Source organism: Sceloporus undulatus, chromosome 2 (assembly GCF_019175285.1).
Source record: "Sceloporus undulatus isolate JIND9_A2432 ecotype Alabama chromosome 2, SceUnd_v1.1, whole genome shotgun sequence".
In the NCBI taxonomy this organism is placed as follows: Eukaryota; Metazoa; Chordata; class Lepidosauria; order Squamata; family Phrynosomatidae; genus Sceloporus; species Sceloporus undulatus.
The window spans coordinates 171,367,549-171,383,310 of record NC_056523.1 but is presented as its reverse complement, the minus strand read 5'-3'; the positions used below and the strand labels follow the sequence as shown (position 1 = coordinate 171,383,310).

At 41.3% G+C, this 15,762-nt stretch overlaps 1 protein-coding gene across 1 annotated transcript in view; it reads right to left on the bottom strand.

Annotated features, from left to right (window-relative positions):
* Positions 1-6,780: 6,780 nt before the first annotated feature.
* LOC121920458 (keratin, type II cytoskeletal 2 oral-like) overlaps positions 6,781-15,762 on the bottom strand; it is a 38,156-nt gene continuing 29,174 nt past the window's right edge. Inside the window, exons 13-19 of the mRNA XM_042447598.1 lie at positions 15,631-15,691; positions 14,481-14,576; positions 11,810-11,974; positions 10,695-10,820; positions 9,356-9,576; positions 7,062-7,096; positions 6,781-6,950 (exon numbers count right to left, since the gene is read on the bottom strand). Of these exons, the coding sequence (XP_042303532.1) occupies positions 6,781-6,950; positions 7,062-7,096; positions 9,356-9,576; positions 10,695-10,820; positions 11,810-11,974; positions 14,481-14,576; positions 15,631-15,691 (874 nt within the window). The remainder of the gene's footprint in view (positions 6,951-7,061; positions 7,097-9,355; positions 9,577-10,694; positions 10,821-11,809; positions 11,975-14,480; positions 14,577-15,630; positions 15,692-15,762) is intronic.

Sequence of the window (15,762 nt, the reverse complement as noted above, 5' to 3'; positions counted from 1 at the left end):
GGAATGTTAACTCAGTGGGCACTTGCTTCAGAGAAATACATTTAGGAAAGAAGCCCCAAAATGTCCTCTTATTTCTCTTCTCCAATTTCACAGTACCCTTTTTCCTTCCTGGCCGTATGTTTTATTTTTCATGGGAAATGCACCATTTCATTGCAAGTATCACTTATACTATTCATGAACAAACCTCTGTTTGTTTATCTAGCTGCAGTCAGCATGATTGCAGATCCAGTGTAGAGTAGTGGTTTGAGCATTGGACTATGACTCTGGAGATCAGGGTTCAAATCCCAGCTCAGCCATGGTAACCCACTGAGTGAACTGGGAAAGTCACAGTCTCTCAGCCTCAGAGATGGTAATAGCAAACCTCCTCTTAAGAAACTTGCCAAGAAAACACCATTATAGTTTCTTCTTATGGTCATCATAAGTTGGAAAAGACAAGGCACACCATAACCAATAGCAGCTGTAGTCATGCACAACAATAAATAGCCATGAATGGGGATGCATATGAAAAGACATATTCAGTCAGTTGCATATGGTGTGGATGAGCATTGGGATGCAGATTAAGTGTGCATCCATAACCATGTATCATCTGTGAGCGTGGGAGGCTGGAAGCCTGTTGCCACATGCAGTTTTCCCTTACAGGAGGAGGTACCATCAGAATTTTCACCTGCAGAGAAATACTGCTTTATAAATAGATTATTGGACTAGAGTGCTTGGTTGCAGACATGCCAGAAGTTCTTTGATTAACAGCTATGTACAGGGTGAGGAGTGAATGAACATCAGTTTGACTTAATCTTATGCAGAACGAAAAGAAACTCTCCCTGTGTAATCTGATCTGTCTAGGAATGAATGATCTTATGGGCAGGAAGAGTTTGTCAGTTCCCATAATGGAGTAACTGAGACAATGATGGTACTGGCTAGGAGGGTATATGTGCTTCTTCCTTAAATTTATTTCCAATGGGGTATGTGGATAATTTATTCAGTTTTCTCCCTGGTGTAGGAACGTCTTTGAAAATTGTTCAGGGAGAAAGTTACCTCCTTAGAAACTCACCATTATCTTGTCCCCCTTCCTACCTCAATATGGCATATAGCAGTGATGGTGAACCTTTTACAGACCGAGTGCCCAAACTGCAACCCAGACCCCACTTATTTATTGCAAAGTGCCACGTCCCTCTGGCTTTCTAGTAAGAAACTTTGGCAAACTCTGTGCTAGGGCTACAGCATGTTGTCCACAGAGAGGGCTCTGAGTGCCACCTCTGGAACGTGTTCCATAGGTTCACCATCACTGGCATATAGTAATGGGGAGAAGGAAATGGGAACCAAGGATCATCTGGCTATTTTCCAATAGGCAGGCACACAATGGCTTGAATTCAGTTGGGGATGCAGACACACATAAATATCCGTTATGCATGAAGCAGTCCATGTTGGGGGTGTTGCAGGGGATGGTATTCACTTTCTACATCCACAGCATCCAAACCAAATGCCCCTGCACATCTTATTATAAGCCCACAAAGCTGCATGGTCATTCCATGCTTCCTGGCAAACAAGCAATATTGGAGAAGCATCTGGCTACCTCTCTATAGCCAGTTGAAAATTGGACAGTTTCAGCTACTTCTCTGATCCTGCTTCCTTCTTGTGAAGCACAAGATGGTCATGCAGGGTGGCTTTAAGTGTTTTACAGTAAACCAGGGGAGGGAGGGAGTTTGGCTCAATCTAGCATAGGTCTGCATGCAGATATTAATGCCACATCAAGGAGAAGTTGGATTGAGGCCAGTGATACTATCATCCTCTAGTACCTTTGAAAGACCTCCAGCTATCAAAACATACAAGCCAAAGCCACACTCTAATTCTAAGGACTGGAGCACTGATTTGGTGCAGCTTCTGGCCTCTTAAGATGCATGTGTCATTTAAACAGCATACCTCCAAAGTGCCTCAAAGCAGTTTTATTTTGGCCTGTCTGTTTGGGCCCTATGTGTTTGTGTCCATGTGTGTATATCAGGGATGGGGAGATGTAGCCCTTGAAACCTCCTGCCAGTGCACTAAAGCCTCCAGCTGCCCCAATCTCATTTTGGAGGGGGCAGATTTTCAGATAATGGCCCCATATGCCAGAAAACTAAACACAAATGCACTGTTTTAGCTTTCCTCCCCTGGAATCCCACCAACATCTGTTTTTGACAGAAAACCAGCCCACAGTGATTGGTAGTGATGTGATATCACTTCTGGTGTGTTGTGAGGTATTATCTAGTTACACTTTATGTAGATGCATTTCAGTGTGACTTCCAGCCTAGTAAAGGGATGCAGACAGCATTGGTGGTTTTGGAGGATAACCAACACCAGGATTTGGAAAGGATGAGGGTGCTCTCGTTGATTCTGCTGGGCCTTACACTGGTGATTGACCATGGTGGTATAACAGCTGGGCTAATCTGAAATATCACCATGCAAAATGGCCTTGTAGCACCTTTGAGACTGACTATGCAAAGGAAGTTTTAGCATAGTCTATCACAGACTTTCATCTGAGAAAGCAGTCTATGAAAGCTTATGCTACAACTTCTTTTGCATATGCAAAAGTCTCCAAGGAACATATTTACATGTTGACCATGATATCTTTCTGTGACACTTTGCTGGGTTTGGATCTGGAGGCACTGTTCTGTAGTGGTTTTTAGCCTCCATGGAAGAACAACTCCAAAATGTTGTGGTGGAAGATTCCTGCTCAGTGCCCTGTGCATTTGCACAACTAATGTGGCATTCCAACAGTGCCAGTTTCCCAAGACATCAGACCTAGCCACAGAACCACATGCCTTAGTTACATTCCACTTGGATGGCTGTAATGTGCTTTATGTGAGGCTTCTGTGACAGATCCGGGGTGAGGGTGGGATGTCCCATGGTGCCCTCCACCCTACTGCCAACTTATGGTTGGAGCCGGGAAACATGAATGACTACTCCCCAGCAAGCCTGGAAAGAGGAAGAGGGGGGAGAGAAAGGAGGGAGGAGTGGGGCTGGAAGGGCTAGCGAGAAGCTTAAAGGGGGGGAGGAAAGGAAGACGAGAGGTCAGCAGAAGGAGATTAGGCTACTTTCCTTCCTGCCTTTGTCTAGAAGTCATTTAGACAAATACTTTTATTTTCAGACAGACTTTCAGCAACCTGCTTGATTGAGTCTAACATTTTAAAAGGGGTGTGTGTTACTATTTATTATTAGTATGGTGTTTTAAGAATATTTAATTGGTGTTTTAGTAGTATAATTACTTTTTAATACATATAATTTATCGTGCTTTTATTGGGACCATTTACATTATGCTGGAATCTACCTTGCAAACCAGCCCTAGGATTAAGGTGGGATGTAATTCATTCTCTTTCATTTCAATCAAGACACAGCTCTATTCTCCAACAGAGGGGAATAAGTGTGGTGTTTATGAGGCTCTCTGGGGAGCTGCCAATACTTGTCCTCCAGCAACTGCCTGTTGAGGTGATTGTTTCATTCAGAAAATGATAGGACTGGGCTTCCTAACAAAAAGTTGTGTGGTTTTGGCCAAAGACTGGTCAAGATTTTTACTATACTTCCCAGAACTTCCCAGCCTTCATGACCACTCCAGAAATCATTTAGCCTGCTACTCTGGATTTCAACTCATTCCTTATTAAGCTACAAATGTGACATAACTTAGGCCAGAAACAGACAGCTCTAAAGGGACAGCATCATGGTGCCCCTTTGTGCGCTGGATCGGGGCTGCAGCAACTGCATGCTACAGCCATGATCCGACCTTCTTCCAGCACAAAAAGGAATGGCAGAAAGCCATTTTTTGAGCTGGGGAAAGGGTGTTTTTGTTGCTGCTGCAGCATTTTTTGAGCATCTCTTTGGCATGTGGCATCTAAACTCTGTGCCGCCGAAATGCTATCTGCCATCTGGTTGGGCGGGTGGTGTGATGCCGGCTTGGGGCGGAGTCGGGGTATGCTGTGTGCGGACGTCGCACCCCCCCCCCCCCCATGCCACCCTGAAGACTACTCTTTTTGCTGATCTGTATCGGCAGTTAGTTACACATTTGTTGAGAAGTGGGATAAATATTGGAAGATAAACTAAATTCAAGTAACTAGTTACAGCTAGTTTGTTCCAAACTCTTCTCTGTGCTGTGGCCAGGTTTGTCAGCCCTTATGCTTTGGTATGTCATATACCTTTTCTAAATGTGTTATGTCCCTGCCTTTAGTTGATCACTTATGAAGTAATCATAACTGAAGATATGATCATGACTGAATTCATAGCAGAAACTGCTTATTTCACTCTCACATGCAGGCATGAATCATTTCCATTTTTTCCCCTTGTGTTACATTCTAAGGTTTTGGGAGTTTTTTTTTTTTTCATTTTTAAATGACTTCCCATATTTCAAGACTTTTTAATGAATCATTCATTTATACAAAAGAATAGAATTTGCACAAAAATAGGTTTTATACAGAAAAAGTATGGTTTCTACAAAGGAAATACCTTTCTGTTTCAAACCCACACTTTTGCAGAAATAAACTTTTCACACAAAAAAAAGTCTCCTGAAAAATCTCATGGCAATTGGCCATTTTCTCAGTGAGCTATCTTGATGCAATGAAACACTCTTTCTAGCTAACAATGAGAATATTTGCAAATATTTTTTTACTTCCCTAATCTTAAGAGGCAAGATGGACAGCAGGCGAAATAATTGCAATAGTATTGTTTGCATTAGTGGGGTTGTTGTTTCTGCAAACAGTATTTGAAATTCTTTGCATTCCATAAAAATGGCAAGATTCTCATATCAGTTATTTTTGTCACCTGGTTTTGTACAGAAATTGCAAATTATGGTAGAAAACCAAAGGGTGTATTCTCTTCTCTGTGGCTATGTTTGCCAAGCATGGTTTGAGTGAATGGCTCTTCTGCCTTTAACTCTTGGATAACATGCAACATTTCAGCACCTGATGTTTGAGAGATGTCTGAGAATGAAGATAGCTAGCTAGCTAGATAGATAGATAGATAGGGTGCTTGAGAGTATATATGGGTTTGTAGATATACCTACAGGTGTGTGGGGGGCATGTGTATGCATGCATATTTTAACAGAGAAAGAGACTGAAAGAGAGAGAGATAGATGGGATACCTGAGAATATTGAGAATATTTATACCAGAAGAGAAATTTATATATATTTTTAATTTGTTACCAGACCATGACAGCTTCAGTACCTAGCACCTGTAGATAAAAGGCTTTCAGGCTGAAAAACCTTTTATGGTTCTTTGGAGAGCCACTCACAATTACTGAACATTTTTGCACTCCCTTGACCTTCTAGGGGAAAAGAGAAGATCATAGAGTGGATGAAGGTGATCTAATCACATGTCAACCATGAAAAATGTAATGAGATTAAGGGTGTGTGACTGATTCCCAGCAAAACAGCAGAAACTCATGCTCTCACAGTAGCCCTTGTGCAGCTCATTGTGTTCATGGTATGTGAGCAATGCAAAAGCTAGGAAGCATGGTCCATTTCCTCAATCATTTCTTTTCCAGGCTTGCCTCATCTTCCATTGCAAGAAATAAAATTCTACTTCACTTTTAGAGCAACAGAGGTTTCCCATTAAGCTCACGATGACTGCCTTCTGCTGAAGCCAAAATGAGTCACAGCTAGAGAAAGAAGTGTCAAGGTGTCACCCCCAGGTTCAAATCCACCCTTCTCCACAAAGTGCACTGGCCTGAGGTCTTATGAGGTAAAAAAAAACCCCTCTCTTGTCTAGAATAAGAAACTGATGTAACTAGGGTTAAATACAAAATAAAAATAAGATACGACATAATGCAGTGTTCCCGCATGAAGATTTATTTACTAAAATACAGAAAACTATAGCAGTAAGCAGAAAAGCAAGCAGCTACATAGTATCTTACCATCTTGAAGTCTGAAATTTTGTCTCAACAATGTTTTCCAACCTTTTAAAGAATCCCTTCACAAATGCAACACAGAAACCAATCCATGAAAGGTCAAATACAGCAGCCAAATCTGTGCACATAGTGTGGTAAACAAAGCCACAACCCATCCCCCAAATCAGCTATATGGTGAATAAAAGAAGTATGGAGATTGAATCTGGCCAGTGGATTCTTCTGAACAGCTGATTTGTGAGATTCCAGTTTAGAATATTGAGTTGTGTTAGTGCAGCTTAAGTCTATTTATTAAAGATCTCACTATTCATTCTGAGCCTACACACATTTACCTAGAAGAAGAGAAAAAATAGTATTACGCACTAGAGAGGAGGCTATGTTGATTTATATCTCCCTGTGCCATAATGTACTGTGATAGTAATGTGTGAAGTGGTCCTAAATATCTATAGCCCTACCAATGCCTTAGCCTGCTCACCAAAAACCTAAACCAGCTTTCCCTTTCTGACAGTTGAGAAAGATCTGACAAAATCATTGGGCTAAATCCAATGTTAGTCCCAGCTAGCATAAACCTATTTAAATTAGTGGGACCTATATAGTGGGTAACTAGCCAGTCTCATACATTTCAATTGGTCAGTCCTAGTTGGGGCTGTGGCTGCTGCCACCCTGCAGAATGAATGCAATTGGACACTGCTTCAATCTATCATGGCTCCATCCCATGGAATCCTGTGATCTGAAGTTTGTTGTGGCACCAGAACTCTCTGCCAGAGAAGGCTAAATTTCTCACAGAACTATAAATCCCAGAATTCCATAGCATTGACCCATGACAATTAAAACAGTATCAAACTGCATTAATTCTGCAGTGCAGATGCATCCTAAGATAGCCCCATTGGCATTATATCTAGCCATTTTCATTAGTTTCATTTTTTAGTTTTGCTTGAGTTTTCACTTTGACATCCTTGCTTCTTGTGACTACAATTAGATACTGTAGTTCCTAAGTTTCCAGATCCAGAAATGGCTCCATCCTTCGTACAGCATTCATGTCTTTGCTTCACAGCACTCTGAGATGACCTTGAGGCATTGGCTACAGCTGCAAGGGAGAAAGCCATATTGAATGCATATTTCTCAAACTATTTTTGGAATCTTAGAATACTTAATGATTGAGAAGGAGAAATAAATAAATAAACTATGTGCTACTTACAGATACTGACTGAGCTTCCACAATCTCTGGACATCCTGCATGGAAAAGAGAAACAATATAGTGCATTCTTCTCCTAGAATGGTTATATCAGTCCTCAGTTCCATCTTTCAGATCCTGCCTTAAAACATTTTAATGTCTTACAGCTAAATCCAACTGTTCCTTTCACTTACAGTAAACCTAATGAATCAATTGAAGTTACAAGAGTGTTGATTTACCAAGGGCCCATTCACACTATGACATAACCCAGAGAGAAATCTGGGTTATGTAGTTGGAGTTCATATCATATTGCAGTTTGTATGTGTGGGGTGGTGGTGGTGGTCACAAAAATACCCATTTAACCCAGCGCATTTGGCACCAGGTCCCTTACTGCTAGTTGAGGATAGCTCTTTGATTTTGGGCCACAGATTTTTGAGTTTCAGTAACATGCTGAATGCTCACCTGTTTTGTTTTCTGCATTTACCCTGTGATAAACATTCATACATAGTACAAAAAGTATAATGCAGAAGGGCTTTTAAACACTATATGGGAAAATTCTGGGGAAAAATATGCAAAGTATTATATTGGTATTTTAAAGAGTGTTTACACTATATTCCATCACTATATTTTCCTAAATGAATTAAGATTTTGGTGAGGAAGAACAGAACACATGCTGACCTCATATACCTTCCAACATTTTACAGATGAAAACTGGATCATGTGGCCAAATAAAATCAGAATGTGTGGTCAGCCTGGCAACAGTTACTAAGGAGGAAGAACACACAAGCGAGGAGAGGCCACAGCATTTTACCTGAATCTACTGAGAAGGACAAGATTTTGCCCCCTCCCTTCTGCATCCCCCTGCTGAGTTAACTGAGGGGATGTTCCCACTAGGGGAAACCCCGCGTTCTGAATCGAATCCAAGGAGTGGCGTTCATATTAGGATCCGATTTAAACCTAGAACGGTTCTAGAGCAACCCGCAATTATCCCCACTACAAATCGAATCATAGAGCGGGATAAAAATTTAAATCGAATTTTCCTCATTTAACACGTGTTAAAAAAAACACTAGGGTCCGACCTACGTTTTTCCATTGATTCGAGTTAGGAACCGGAGTATTTAAATAGGAACGACAGCCTTTGAATCGGGTTGGATTGATGGGAGGAGCGGACTGCGGTGGGGGCTGTCCTTGGGGGAGTTGCCCTTTCTGTCCCCATCCGTCGTGGCTGTCGCCATTTTTTCTTCCCTCACCCCTTTGTTCGCTGTGGTCTTTCAATAAGAGATAAGGATTATTTTTATTTTTTATTTTAATGGTTTACAGGTGCTTAATCTCTTCAGCGCTTTAAGCGCCTGAAGTCCCGGCTGCTCAAGCGCCTCCATCTGCAAAGGACTACAAGGCTTCTCCCGGTGGATTGCAACCTTCCCTCTGTGTGGGGAGAGCCCATTTCTAACGGAGGAGAGGCAGGAAGGGAAGGCTCCTCTCAAAGAGGCATTCCCTGCCCGCTTGGGCTCTGATCTCGCCCAGGCAGGGAAGGGAAGGCTCCTCGCAAGGAGGCATCTGATCTCACCCAGACAGGGACACCCAAAACCTATCCCATAGTTCCTCTGGAAAGAGCTTCGCTTTGTCAGAAGCCTCTCCCATTGATCTCTGGGATCTCTGAAGGGATTCTCCCTGGCTGTCTTGGGAGACAGGATGCTGCCCTCCAAAACCTATCCCATAGTTCCTCTGGAAAGAGCTTCGCTTTGTCAGAAGCCTCTCCCATTGATCTCTGGGCTCTCTGAAGGGATTCTCCCTGGCTGTCAATGAAATGGAAACGATGCCAAAAGATAAATCGCTTCCAAATATTCTGGATTAACGTTACGTCATTCTGACGTACGATTGATTGACAGCTCCAAATAAGGTATGGAGGAGAAGAATCGATTTATTTTAACACCGAATTCATGCCAAGTAGGAACGCTTGCAGGTAAAAACTTCGATTTAAAAAACCAGATGGGAACAAAGAATAAAAGCGATTTGGAACGCGGGATAAGACCAGGGTTATTTTGAATCGGATCTATTAAAAACGTTGTATTTTAATTCGTTTCAAATCTTAAGTGAGAACACCCTCTGAGTGAAAGTACTTCCACACTTTGAACTCAATCTGAAGCTTCTGGTGAAGACAAAAGGGGACAGTGGGAGGAAGAGAGAGAAACTGGAACATCTTTAAAAGCAGCTGAACAAGTGGAATGACAGAGGAATAACTGGAATTGTCGCTGCCAGTTCAGGACAGTTGGAGGCTATGCCCTCTTAAAAATTATCATCAGAGATGGAGGACTCACCTCTCCTCTTCCCCCTTCAGTAGACTGTTGTAGGCTGCAATCTCAATATCAAGGGCTAACTTGACATTCAGTAGTTCCTGGTAGTCCCGGAGCAGGCCTGCCAGTTCATCTTTGCCATTCCGAAGAGCTTCTACCAACTCTGCATATTTCTTCTGGGCATCTTTGAGAGCATTGTCACCCTTTTCTGTTGCATCACACAATGCCTTCTGAAGCTCGGTATTCTGTCAGGATTATAAAGCTTCATCACACCAACCTGAACTTTGCTTCCTTGGACCATATTACTCAATCACATCCCTTGTGATGAACTGAGGTGAAAAGATGGCTCAATACTCATTAATGGTCAGAAAGACAGAGCAGAGTCTCTGCTTTCTGTATATACATACATTGAAAGAACAGGGAGAAATTCCCTCTGCATCCAACCTAAATATAGCTAAACTGCATTGCATGACCATGACTACACTTTCCATTCTGCCTTTGTTTGCCACCCAGTAGTCACATAATGCAATGAAAGTAGGGTATGCACCACCTAGTACTATCCAGAAGTTTTATATCTCCCATAACCCCTGTCCATTGTCAGGGGCTACATCTGCAATGCAGAAATAATGCACCTTGACACTACTCGAACAGCCATGTCCCCATCCTATGGAATCCTTGGATTTGTAGTTTGTTGTGGCACCAGAGCTCTCTGTCAGAGAAGGTAATATCTCACAAAACTACAAATCTCAGAATTCCATAGCATTGAGCCATACCAGTTAAAACAGTATCAAACTGTTCTATTTCTATAGTTCTCGAGGGCTGGTATTATAGACAGCTGTCTAAAGAGGGCATCAGATTGCCCAGCCTTGCAGCAGAGATTACCCTTCTCCTTATGTAATTACCATTTTCCTGTATATAATCTAGTCCCAGAGAACAACCAGAAGAATGATATGAAGAAAACAATGGCAAAGTTGGCACCAGTGGTGACAGGAGAAGGCAGTTGTGAGTTCTGACCCATCTGTTTCCAACTGCCTGGATTCTGGAGAGGAAGGTTTCAGAAATTAAGCACTCTGTGATGTGTGACACAGAATAGTTAATTGTCTAAGCACCCACCCACCCAGCTGAGTGCTTCTGTTTTGAAGCTAGGCATTCAGAAATAGGTGGGTCAGAGCTTACAGTAGTCTCTTCATGTCACCACTGCTCCCTCTTTTCTTTGCCAGTACAGAGAAAGCACAAACTGCTTGGTCTAACAAACTGTCATGTGACTGTAGCGTACTAGTAGGGTTCTAGCTTGCATCTATAGACTTCAGCTCACTGTCTCATGTGGAGTAGGCATGCAGCAGAAATAAACTGCCATTCTTACCTCCTTTTGCACACGCTCAATCTCACACTGAAGCTTCTTGATTGTTCTATTGAGCTCCAAAATCTGTTGCTCACGGTGCTTCAAATCTCCCTTGAAGTTGCATCTCTTCTTTTGAGCCTCTTCATACTAAGGGTGTAAATGTATTTATCAAAGATGGCTACAATATTGCTGATAGCAATATTTTTTCTGTTTAATAAAACAGTCTGGTCCTTGACAGAGGCTCCATGCTATAGTTGCTCCCTTGTTATCTTGTTAGTCCCTCTTTTTTATGTTGACTCATCTGTCACTGGTAGATCTCACTCCTTCTCTTGTGTTGTTCAGAACTGATGTGTGCCATTCCCATCACTTCATATCTCCTGTTGCACCTAGAGATGTGTTTGTTCTGGCTTGGCTGTGACAGTTCCCACAACCAACAATGTCAGCACTGCCATGCTAACCTTCCTGGATTTTTCCCTCCCTAACATTGATCCTTAGCTTTATTGGGTACCCTGAGAATGGCCTAGACACTTTAAATAAGTTCCCTTCACCAGTCTCTGATATTTAACCATACAGCTAACTGAAGGCCGTTGGCTTGAACAGCTGCATTCTCTTGATATGAATTTGTACCAGACACCTTAAGTCTGTATTGATGTTTCCGCTTTAATGGATTTACTTCTGCTTTCATGTGAACATGGCAGTTTCCCCTAACTTGGCATATTACAAGAGCTTTGTATTGCCAGTTCCCATCATCTTCATCCAGTCTGGGTGGTGGTGAGGAAAGACGGTAGCTGATGTCTCAAATAGCAGGAGGGCAACAAATTTAGGAAAGGCTGGCCTACAGTCTCAGTTTATAGAAATCTAATAGGATAGGTCTTTGTATTGCTGGAAACCAATGAAGGAAAAAGCTTTGAAGATATAAAGATGCATGTTGAGAAGATCTCAATAATGGCAGGAGAAATATATTTGAGAAGAAAGAAGAAAACATAAATTATTTAACCTAGCAAAAATTGCTTGCCATTATCCAGGTTCTATACTTGTCATTCGTCAATAACCCTTTAGGATTGTTGTTTATTTTTCAAATCAAAGAATGACAACTTTCCAATTGGTCTAAAATATTGTTAAATTGCAGCACTTACTTTGTTTTGGTAAAAGGCATCAGCTTCAGCTTTGCTTCTCTGGACAACTTCCTCATATTCCTTCTTGATTTTAGTGACAATGCAGTCCATGTCAAAGTTTCTGCTGTTGTCCATTTTCACAACCACACCCAGATCTCCAACTTGTTTGTCTAGCTGACCTTGCTCCTATGTAACAAATGCATAGTCAGTTATTTTAGCTCATGGACACTTCACTCACCTCATACCCTTCCTTGTCAAATTTGCTAGTGTTTTAACAGGGCATATCACAGGCCCAGAACAGACAGGCCATTTGTGATGCCCTCGTCATGTGCTAGGGTTGCCTTGGGGCGGCGCACCCATATGCCCCTCAACCTTAGCATGTGACGAGGGCGTAACAATGGCAGCACCCTGTATACATGGGTGCCACCATGGTTATGTAAGTGCTGTGCGGTGTCCTCATGGTGCCACGCAGAGCTTACGTAACAAGTGCACCAGTGGCGCACTTTTTATTCTGCCACTGCAGCTTGAGAAGAACCCGCTTTTCATGGGTTGTTTTTCTGCCGGCGGGAAGCTGCATGGTTTGGCAGCTGCAGCTTCTCTCTGGTGGAAAAACAGGCACCGGTAGGCCACCATTTTTTGGCAGTCTGTCTCACACCACAGAATCAAAGAATTGTAGAATCTTAAAGTTGGAAGGGATCATAAGAGCCATCTAATCCAATCCCCTGTCATGCAGAAATACACAATTAAACACTCCTGAAAGATGCCCATGCAACCTCTGTTTAATGGCCTCCAAGGGAGGGGAGAGCCCACCACCCTTCAAGGCAGTCTATTCCACTGTTGAATCACTCTGACAGTGAAAGAAAAAAAAAGGGGAAAAAGTGGTCCTAATGTTTAGGTAGAATCTCTTTTCTTGTAACTGGTTCATGTTCTAGTCTCTGCAGGAACAGAAAACAAGCTAGCTCCATCTTGTTCCTGACATCCCTTCAGATATTTAAAGATAGCTATCATGTCACATCTAGGTCTTCCCTTCTCCAAGCTAAACATTCACAGCTCTCAGAGGTATTCCTCATAATGCTTGGTTTATAGACATTTGATTTATCTTGGTTACCATTCTCTGGACATTTTCCATCTTGTGAACATCTATTTTGAACTTTGGTGTCCAGAACTGGACACAGTATTCCAGATGGAGTCTGACCTAAGCAGAATGGTCAAACCTCATACTTTCTGTCAAACTGATACTTTCCTCAGTCTGGACAATATACTCCTGTGGATGCACACCAGAATTGCATTGGCTTTTATTTAGTTTATGGTCTATTAAAACCTGTAGATCCTTATCTGAAAAACAGATATAGATGCAAAGAGCTGGCTTACATAGTCATTAATATTATGGGGTATTTTTCTATTTGACTATTCAGTGATTCATGATAACTCTTAAGGGTTTGGACTATACGTCTGAATCTTCACACCATGCTGACTGATAGTCTCTGGGCACTGTATTCATCAAAAGTAATTTTTCCAAACACTTGTGTGAACTAGTACTAGTGCATTTGCATTCAAACTTTGCATTCAAGTTGACATTAGAAGTTCTTTACTGATTAACCTATGATTTACAGTTCACATGTACAGAACAAAAACAAACAAACTGGAAAGCACATATTCACAGCAAAAGAGATAAAGGAAACGAAGTCCCACATGCTGTTGATGGTCCACAAACTTTATTATCTTAAAAATCCCAATGCGTTTTGACTTTGGTGCAAATTAACCTTCTTCAGGAGCTATTACCAGAGATTTCAGGAGTTGCAGCCCTACCTTCCAATACTCAGAGTGTCCACTTTGTTGAGAGTGCAGACTTCTGAAATCTCTGGTAATAGCCTCTGATGAAGACCAATATGTGACAAGTAAATGCATTGGGCTTTTTAAGATAATAAAGTCTGTGGACCATCAACAGCATGTGGGATTTCATTTCCTTTATCTCTTTAACAGTTCACATGTACCAGGTTGCCATGAAATCTACAGTCAATGACTAATGAACGTACACAGGAGAATTTGGACCATGCAGAAAACTTAATGCTCTAAGAAAAGCAAAACTATTTGCAAAGGATGAGAAGAATATTTAAAAAATAAATGATGAAAAAAAGATGTCTTTTGCATTTTGAAAAAACCTGGTAAGAAGAACCTTGCAGTAACAAGAATCTTAACACTTTGGAGCTGATTCCATGCAAAATTCATGTGTGGCTGTTTTGTATAGGAAACAACACTTTCTGCAGAGAAAATAATATTTTTATGCAGAAACATTATTCCCTGTACAGATAATGGTGTTTTTTGTGCAAATCACTAACCTGTGAATTTTGTGCACAATAAATTCCAAATTGTGAAAGTCCAAAGACTTTCTTGCAGCAAGAAGAAAATTGCTTATCATTATTCATTGCTTGTTTCAAGAAAGAACATAGGGAAAAATTACATTGTTTATATTTGCTCACCCTTTTTCAGTGCAAACGAAAAATTGGACTAGCCCATCTGCAATTCCAAAGTACATAGAAAAAGATGCAACAAAGCAACCAGGTTGAAAACATGCTTGGTTGAAAATATTTTTGCCTATCATTTCTCTGGGACTAATTCTCTGGGAACTTATAGGCTAAATGGAGGCTATAGAGAGGAAGACAGAAACTTCAGGAAAACTCTTCCTACTTACCTCACTAAATACATTTCTCAGACACTGAATTTCTTGGTAAAGGAGGCTGACTTTGGCCTCTAATTCAGCATTCATCACAGTTAGACAGTCTGTATCCTAAAAAGAGGATATTTTTAAATTATTCCATATAATCATGAAGTAATTTCAAACAGAAGTTTAAAAACAGAGTTTGCATTTATGATCATGGGTCTATGATGAACTTTTGTTTTTCTACAGAGTGTAGGGTTTTGTTATCCTCAGTTAACAAGCATTCTTTGCTTCAGTCAAGAAACAGAGATGTGAGGGAATTCAGTTGGCGATAAATCAAAATTCCAAAGTCCATATTGTAGTAATACCTTTATGACACCAGCCTCAAAGTTCAAAATACATTGTACTTAATGATACCATATTACTTTATTGGTACCTTGCTTTCCCCAAAAAACTTAAACTTGAATGGTAAGCCCCCTCACCAGGCACAGATGGTTAAAAAAATGGGGAATGAAGAGATAGTCCTGGACTCATAACACCTTCATTTTTGCATAGTAGAGAAAACATTAGGTCACACAACCCGCCATGGCTATAATGTGACTGGGAGCTAGAGTTGTAAAATGAAAGGCAACAGAGTTTTGCTCCACATTTGAAGTTTCAGAGCACTACCCCTTCGGCAGCCATTTTTGTCTCTATTTAGTACAAGGTTCTGTGCTCCTCTGTTACAGTGAAACATGTGGGTTATTCTTATAAGTGAGCCTGTCAGCTTCCCACCTTCTTTCTCCTCCCAACACAGGTCTATTCTATTGTTTGCATGAAACATATGAAAATGCAGGTCCTCTTTTTCTTGCTGAAACAGAGGCATAGAATCATAGAATCATAGAATCATAGAATCGTAGAGTTGGAAGAGACTGCAAGGGCCATCCAGTCCAACCCCATTCTGCCATGCAGGAAATCACAATCAAAGCATATCCGACAGATGGCCATCCAGCCTCTGTTTGAAGACCTCTAAGGAAGGAGACTCCACTACACTTCGAGGGAGTTTGTTCCACTGCAAGTAAGAAGCCTCTTTCCTTTTCTTCAAGTGCCAATGTTTTCAGGATTAACCAGTATGGGTGGTCTTAGATTGCCAGAATAGTGGTAAAGAACTTAATCTAAATGTTGTGGATTTTTTCTACTTTACCTTCTTGAGTCCCACAAATTCATTCTCTGCTGCAGTGTGCTCATTAACCTTCTCTTCATACCTTCAAGAGAGGAATAAAAATAAGACTATGAGCAAATGAGGCCCAAGTCAGGTAGCAAGTACACCAAATAA